The sequence below is a fragment of the Camellia sinensis genome, chromosome 6, assembly GCF_055761805.1.
Source record: "Camellia sinensis isolate YWXY chromosome 6, ASM5576180v1, whole genome shotgun sequence".
Classification (NCBI taxonomy): Eukaryota; Viridiplantae; Streptophyta; class Magnoliopsida; order Ericales; family Theaceae; genus Camellia; species Camellia sinensis.
The window spans coordinates 123,518,442-123,527,251 of NC_138966.1; the positions used below are offsets into that span (position 1 = coordinate 123,518,442).

The 8,810-nt window shown below is 32.7% G+C and overlaps 1 protein-coding gene across 1 annotated transcript; it reads right to left on the minus strand.

Annotated features, from left to right (window-relative positions):
- Positions 1 to 287: 287 nt before the first annotated feature.
- Positions 288 to 2,164, minus strand: LOC145793551 (uncharacterized). The gene is made up of 3 exons (XM_082876401.1): positions 2,130 to 2,164; positions 1,654 to 1,977; positions 288 to 1,413 (listed from the first exon to the last, which is right to left on the minus strand). The coding sequence occupies exons 1-3, from the start codon at positions 2,162 to 2,164 to the stop codon at positions 288 to 290; spliced, it is 1,485 nt and encodes a 494-aa protein (XP_082732527.1).
- Positions 2,165 to 8,810: the final 6,646 nt, after the last annotated feature.

The following is an 8,810-nucleotide window of genomic DNA, read 5'->3' on the forward strand; positions in this document are numbered from 1 at the left end:
ATATTATTACTTCAAAAATATAATCCACCAATTATACAAATTATAAATATCTAAAACTTCTAAAATTATATCACATCATCTATTAATATACTAATTAATATATCAATTAGTGGATGTAACATTATTTTTACGAATTAACACTCAACACTTTGCCTACGTCTAAAGCAAAAGTGATAAATCCCATGATTTAGACTAATAATTACACATCAGCGCACCACCCTAGACTTAATTCAGAGCCCTCAATAATTTATACCGTACTTTTCCGGGGCTCATCCACAGACGAATCGCTAAAGACTATCCCAGTCCACTTCCACAGACGGATAGCTTAAAAGACTATCCCAGCCCACTTCCACAGACGGATAGCTTAAAACTTTGCAGTTGCTTCGGCCATAACGAACACATGTCTTACAGTGCATAACTTTACAATGCTCGCATTTAAAGACTGTGTTACCACTAACAATATCTGTATTACAGACATCGCATCTAACCCTCATGTATGTGGCTTGAACCAAAGTGAGGGGGTGTGCTTGACTGGCGAACATAAATGTGGTCCCCAACTTGGCGCTTGGAAATTCCTTCTCTCGAATGCATTTAGCACAAGCCGATTTGTCGCAATAAATGCAGTGGTAGAACCACCACTTTGGGTCTATTTGATTCTCGCAAAATTCACACCAATACTCATCTGGACCATTTTCAATAGGAGCATAAGTTAGAATGAAGGGATGTTCATCATACCTGTGATTAAATATACTCGGTAACAAAGCACATGCACAGTGTAAGTTGAAACTGCAAGAGCTTATGCCACATCCAAATGACAACATTCCACAGCTTTGATCACATGCAGCACAACCTTCATTTTTACCAATTTCCTTTAGAATGAGGGGGTGCTCATGAGCTTTATGCATGATGGAGCTCGGTAAGGAAGCACACTTAACATCGAGTTGATAACCATAGCGCGGATCACCACTGTCCCAATATTTGAGCCAACCCTCAAATCCAATGCAATCTTCTGCTGCACAACCTTGGCAATCGAAAATTTCATTTTCAACTGAGCTGAACTTATCGGCTAGCTTGGAACACCATTCGTGGACAATAAAATTACACTGATTGCAATTGTAAAATGAAGCATTGATGGGTTGCACACACACGTCACATATTTTGTCAATATTATGCTTATTCAAAATAGACAATTCGCTTCCCGAGAACAAATCATTGTTGTCCAGATTACAAAGAGTTAATGGATGAGTATGGCGAAATTGTTCTAGTTTTACCTCTCTATTGTTGTCATCCAAGTTCATCTTCTTCACAAATTGGGCAGTTAGGTTGACTGATTCATTAGGCAGTAGTGGTAAGTGAGTCAAAGTGGCCATATCAAGATCCTCAATCTTGATTGTAGTGTTGCTTTCCCTAAATCTACAAAAAGTAACAATAAAACGTCAATCAAATGAAGAAAAAAACATTGTCAAAATTTTTAATTTATTTATTTTCTCAAAACAAGTCGAAGTTAAGGTCAAGGTAAGAGCTTACTTTGTCTTTGTCCGGCAATTCACATGAACATAATATCCGCATATTTTGCAAGAGTAAAACCAAAAGTTTATGTTCAACCTTTTCTCGCAAATACTGCAATCACCCATTTTTGTTGAAGAAAAATACCTGAAGATTTCATCTTCAGAAAACATAGTGTAGACGAGCTTGAGATCGTGAACATGGCTGCTGTGTTTGATGGTGGTTGGTAAGGAAGCACAATCCTCATGGATCCAAAATGTGCAGGTGCCACACATATAAGAGATGCCTTCATGTTTTGTGCCACAAGCATGACATTCAAAGGAGGCCGAGCTGAGAACGAGACTTAATGGGTGTTTGTGACTTTTGTGTTCAACAGTTTGTGCTTTCAAAGCACAATTTATGTCGAGGTCGAAACTGCACCAGGAACAACAATAGGTATATGCATCTGAAATTTTGCCGCAGGAATGACATCTGTAGTATTGTGGATGGAGTAATTTAAGAGGGTGTTGTGGGTGCAATGGATGTGTCATCTCTTTGGGTAGTTCGGCACATAATTTATGCAAATAGATAGAACAATATGTGCATCCATACGCAGAAGAACCTACGATTTTTTGACAACATACCTTGCAGAAAATTTCCTCATCATCATCATTATCATTATCGTTCTCCTCTTTAATGGGTGTCGATCTCAATGTAAACAATGGATGGTGATGGTATTGTGGAAACCTCGTCCATGTGGGTGGTTTTAAACAAACTTTGTGCAAAAAGAAGGAACAATTTCTGCAACAATATGCAGAACCTAAGATTTTTCGACAACATCTATTGCAGACAATTTCCTCACCATCACCCTCCTTCTTTTTACTGAGGGTCAGTGGATGCGGATGGTTGCAATGTTCAACCTCCATCTCTCTCTCTCTCTCTCTCTCTCTCTGGGTTTGTGCAAGTTCAAAATGGTGGAATTACAAATGGGGCTACAGACCACTAGTCAAAGACCGAAAGTTCAGTGGCTTATTTCGATGGTATTACGTATACTAATGTTAATATTATTGTATTAATTAATGTTATATTGTTATTATTGATTCTATTTATTATATAAAGGGAGATTTATTGAATTTTTTTTTTAAGGGTTTGTTCTTGTATTTTAATAAGTTTTATCATTTGAATATTTAATCTATCAAATGTTAATTCTCATATTTAAGGTATGTTATGAATATTTATATCTTTATAAATATTTTTTGAACGGTTAACAATTTAGTGATGTGAATATTTATATTTTATAATATGAATATTCACATTGACGTATGAATGTTTACAAATGTAAACATTTACATTAACGATGTGAACATTCACATTACAGAACAATCACACTGTACATGTGAATATTATTAAGAGTATTTTGGTAATTATGTCACTCATAGAACTTATTAGAATATAATAAAATATTGCGAATTAAATAAAACATAAGTAGATAAAAAAATATTTATAAAAAAGCACCCCTTATATAAATTATAAATATTTAAAACCTTTAAAATTATGTCATATAATTTATTAATATATTAACTAATACATTAATTGATATGTATAATATTATTCTAGTTATTTTCCTAGTCTTACAATCAATTTTTAATTTTTTGTGGGGTTAACTTATTGTCTTGACAGCTGCTTTTTGCTTTTGTTTTTGTTTTTGTTTTTTTAAAGTAATTGTTTTGACAGCTGGTTGAAGGGTACAATATTATTGAAAGAAGATTAATATGTTAATTAAAAATTCGACAATTCATGTTAGGTACAAGATTCTAGGTTTAAGCAGAGTAGTTCTAATGGTAAGAATAACGAGGAATTTAATCATATTTTGATTCTAGGTTTAAGCAGAGTAGTTTTAATGGTGAGAATAACGAGGAATTTAATCATATTTTATCAATACTCTTAGGGCATCTTTAACGGTGAACTTCTTTTTTCACCAAATCTGAATAAAAAATGAGTCGTTTCAAAAAATCTGATATCACTAGCTCCAACGGTTCATCAAATCCCGTATCAAATCCCGCGGGTCAACCGGTTGGTCGACCGGTGGGTCGACTAGTAAGCGTAAATATTTTTTTTTTTTTTTGTGCAACTTTAAACGCTAGGTGAATACCCTAATAACCGTGTTTTTCAATTCCCTTCCTTCCAAGAAAATGAAACCAAAACCTCCACCTTCTCACCAAAACCAAAACCTCCACCTTTTTTCATTTCCCTGCAAACTAAAACCTCCACCTTCTCACCCACCAAATTTTTGCTCTCAGCCTACTGAATTTTGCATGTTTTCTCCCCAGATCGATGAAGATTTTCCTCTGTTGGAATTTAAGCATCAAATTGACAAGACTTGCTATAATGATCGGTTAGTGGGTTGGAATTTTGCATGTTTGCTCTCAGTTCACAATTGCAGATTCATCAAGTTTCAACAATTTCAGATTAGTGCTGGTGGGTTGACCGGCCGGTCGACCGGCCAGTCAACCGGTAAGGCAAAATATAATTTTTTTTTTTTTTTACCTGTTTGAACTTTTTTTGACCAGTTTGAATCTACCTATTTGAAAGGAATTCGGTCGACCGGTTGGTCAACCGGCCCGGCAACCGATTGGTCGACTGGGTCCTCCCTCCAACGGTTACAAACAGTGTTTTGGTGAAATCAGTATCTTGTTCTCAGTTTGATGAATTCTTTGATGAAATCTCAATCTGATATCGATTTGGTGCAACCGTTGGAGTAGTAAACAGTAACTTTGTCATCAAAATTTGAATTTGATGTCAACTTTGGTGAATCGTTGGAGATGGTCTTACAGGCATCAATTAGGCTTCGTTTGAAAGAAAGACTCGGTTGGATTTCGGGCTATTTTAGTCAAAAATAAAATAAAATAAAATAGGTATTTTAGTTCAATAAGATAAAATATTATATTTAATTTATAATCATTATATTTTTTTTCTTACAAAAAGTTAAAAAAGTCAAAAAAATTCTTCCTAAACGAGGGTTTTTAATCCCACGCTAAAATAACTAAAAAACTAAAAAGTTAAAAAGTTAACCCATTTTCCAAATGAAACCTTAATATGGGTTGGTTTGGAAAATGTGTTAACTTTTTAGCTTTTTGGCTTATTGGCTATTTTAGTATGGGATTAAAAGTCTCGTTTGAGAAGAGTTTTTTAGCCTAGGCTAAAATAGCTAAAATAGCCACAAAAGATTAAAAAGTGCCTAATCCGTTTGGGAATATGGTTTGTGGCTAAAATAGCCACAAAAGACAAAATATGCTATTTTAGCCACAACAAACAAAACATCACATCAAATCCATAATCATTACACTCTTCTCTCACAAAAAAGTCAAAAAACCAAAAAGCCTTTCACAAACCAAGCTTTTTAGCCCAGGCTAAAATAGTCAAAAAAATCAAAAAAACCAAAAAGCCAATCCACTTCCCAAACCAAACCAACCAAGTTTTTTAGTTTTTTTGACTTTTTGTGAGAGAAAGAATGTAATAATTATGAATTAAATGTGACGTTTTGTCTTATTAAGCTAAAAAGCCTATTTTATTTTTTGTGACTACTGTAGCAAAAAAAGCTCAACCCTCAAGTTCCCAAACGAGTTCTATATCAATTAGTATATCAACATATGGCCTATTTTGAGAAGATGATAAAAAGTGGCTTTTTGACTTTTAACTAAACTTTTGACTTTTTTAGACAAATGATTTAAGAAGTTGGTAAAAAGTTACTTTTGACTTTTTTTTATTAATATTTGTTTATGATGTCAAATCACAATAAAATGATCAAATTATCCCCATTTAATTTAAAATATTTACAACTTCACCCATATAGCACATTTTAACCCATGAGGGGTAAAATTTTAATTTCACCATTAGCTAAAAACTAACTTCCCAAATGAAAAAAAAAAAAAAAAAAAAGTTAACTTTTGACTTTTACTACAAACTAAAAAAAGTGACTGAAAATTATGTTCCCAAAAGAGGCCACTAAAACATTGTATGACATTGTTCCCCACTAACAATTATTTATTACCCCTCATATGGTAAGATAAAATATGAGCATAAAAAACTACAGACCTCACTATAAAAAAAAGGAAAGTCTACAATGTGCACCTTATAAAAAGGCATATGATGTGCACTTATTGTATGGTCCATATCGTGCCACATCATAAAAAATGATCTGCTAAACCGATCATGTAACAGGTTACAGAAAGAATCATAACTTTTTTTCAAATATCATAACAATATTACAATGAATTATAACAATGTCATAATATTCACCAAAGTGTCATAACAAAGACACTATAAATCATAACAATATGATAACAACTCATAACAAATATAGTTATTTATAATTAATTATCATAACATTTGAATCGTAACATTTTTTATTATGATTCACCATGGCAAATCATAACTTTTAGTGGTACAAATCATAACTTTTAGTGATGAATCATAACCATAACACATTGAGTATAACTTTTTTTCCCACAATCATAACGACATTAACAAACTATCATAACTTTTATCAATGAATCATAACATGGCATGTTGATTGTAATTTTGTCCCAAAAATCATAACAACATTAACAAAACATCATAACTTTTAAATTTTCAAACACAATTGATTGGGTAATCAATTCACTACAACAAAAAGCAGTTTTGGCGACCAAAAATGTAAATTTCGTCGCTGAAAGTAGGACAATTGACGACTAAAACAGTTAGTAGCCAAATGTGTACTTATTGGTGACTAAAAATCAGATTAGTCGCTGATTACATGGGTTTTAGCGACTAAAACAATTTTAGTAGCCAAAGGTGAAGGTTTTTGGCGACTAAAAAAGATTAGTAGCCAAAAGTATAGGCTTTGGCGACTAAAAAATGGTTTGGTCATCGATTGTAGGTGTTTTACCGACAAAAAAAAATGTTGTAGCCAAATGTAAAGGTTTTTGGCTACTAAAAAATTTTTTAGTAGCTAAAAGTGGACAATTGGCTACTAAAATTGAGTTTAGTCGGCAAAAGTGGCGGTTTTGGCGACTAAAAATCAGTTTAGTCACCGAAAGTGATTATTTTTAGACGGGAATTAATTTTTTTAGCGACTAAATTATTGGTAGTAGCCAAAACTAAGGTTTTTGGCGACTAAAAAAAACTTTAGTCGCCAAAAGTGGCTCCCTTTTTTTTAATAATTAATTTATTTTTTACATAAATTAATATTGAATAAAAATAATTATATTTATATATATAGTTTTAAATTAATACGGGTCAATATACTATATAAATAATATATATTGCATATATATTCATGTGATCTTGTGGTGGCATAGTAGAGGGAGTGTGTTGGTAAAGGTGTACAAAATAGAAGGTCCGTGGTTCGAATCTCAAAAAAAGCAAAAAAGTTGGTAATTTTTTTTTTTCACGGAAGCACCTTTGGCGACTAAAATTATTAGTCGCCAAAAGTCTTTATTTTGGCGACTAAATGGATTAGTTGGCGATTCAGTGAGTATTGGCGACTAAAGGACTAGTCGCTAAATGTATGATTTTGAAAAGTGTAAATCACTATTGGCGTCTAAAATGTTGGTCGCGAAAGAGCTGCTTTTTGGCGACCAAAAAAGTTTTAGTCGCCAATATCTCTGCCGACCATCTATACGCGACAAAACCAGCGACTAAAAAAATTAGTCGGGGAAAGTAAAAAGTCGACTTTTGGCGACTAAAAGCGGACTTTTGGCGACTAAACATTTAGTCGCAAAAAGTGTTTTTTCTTGTAGTGATTGGTATAGCATATTGGAGTGAATGGAAAATCATAATTGATTGCAAAATCGATTGGATTGAAAGACCACAATTGATTATATAATCGATTAGTGGCTAGAGTTTTGAACTTTCACAATTGATTGTACAATCCATTAGAATATAAGGGAGATTCAAATATGACAATTGATTGTAGGGATCCTTGATATAATAAACCTAATTGATTCAATAATCAATTAGTTTTCATAAGCCACACTAAACCAATTAATTCCCAACTTATTCATAGTTCCCAATGAATTAGTAAAAGCCTAATCATTAATATCAATTTAGTCAATATTCGAATAGTAATTGATCGGTTTATCGGTTGCCATTTATATGTAATTTTGTTGTTGTGTTTTCATTACCTCAAACATTATCACTAACAAAAACGCATGACACTCCAACTACGTTTCTCGTTTTATAATTCTCTCACTCTCTCTCTTACAGTCATTATCGTCAATGTTAATGTTACCTAAAATGTTGTTGCTATAACTATCTCATCGACTCTCACTCTTTCTTTCGTTGTCATTATTACTGAATTAGACAACAATGTTATTGTTATCAATTTCAATTAATCATGCCCTTTGATCCACTGAAACACAACCATCATCATCAACTTAGCCCATTATAATAGCATTGTTGCCACTACTAGTGTCATGTTGTCATTATGTCCAAATGATGACGTCGGGTATAAATGACTTTGACACACACTACAAGAATTTTCACTTTTGGCGACAAAATTTTTAGTCGCCAAAAGTCATTTTTTGTATAAAAAAAATAAATAACTTTAACTGTCAAAGTACACACAAACCAACTATTGTCCAAACTAAAATAATAATTTCTTACAAAATATAGAATCATACAAAAAGTAAAGCCTTCCATATAAAAAAATTACATTTACTACCATGTGAAATGACTATTTGGCATGTACCACGACAAAAGGTGATGTATGTACCAAGACAAAAGTACATCTATGTACCACGACAAAAAATCATATATATGTACGACGACAAAAGGTGATCCATGTACCATGCCAGTAATTATCTGTTGGCTGCCAAAAGTTTTTTGTATCAGTAATAGTGAACTGTACAAATGCCGGGGATGACAAAAGTATTACATTAGTTCTATACAAAAGTGAAATTTCTTCTCCATACACCAAAATATTACTTTGAAAGTCCACGCAACAAAGTCATCTACAAAAAACAAAAAAAACAAAAAAACATTAGAATTGGACCCAAAAATGCCCAACTTCATGAATGAATTTGGGAATAAGTGACAAATAACATATCAAAGAAGCAACCTTCCATGATGAATCAATTATCAGTCTTTCTAAAGTCTTTTGTTATAAGGAACATTGTTAAATGCAGAACAATCATTACTAAATCTGTCATTACTACATAAAGCTAATGTAACAATCTTCTATTTGTATGCAACATGTATCCAAATTCTATGGCTAAACCAATATCAAAGCCCGATGTGAATAGAAACTATTCTTTTTACCAACTTCCTCATTAATTATTTGCAAA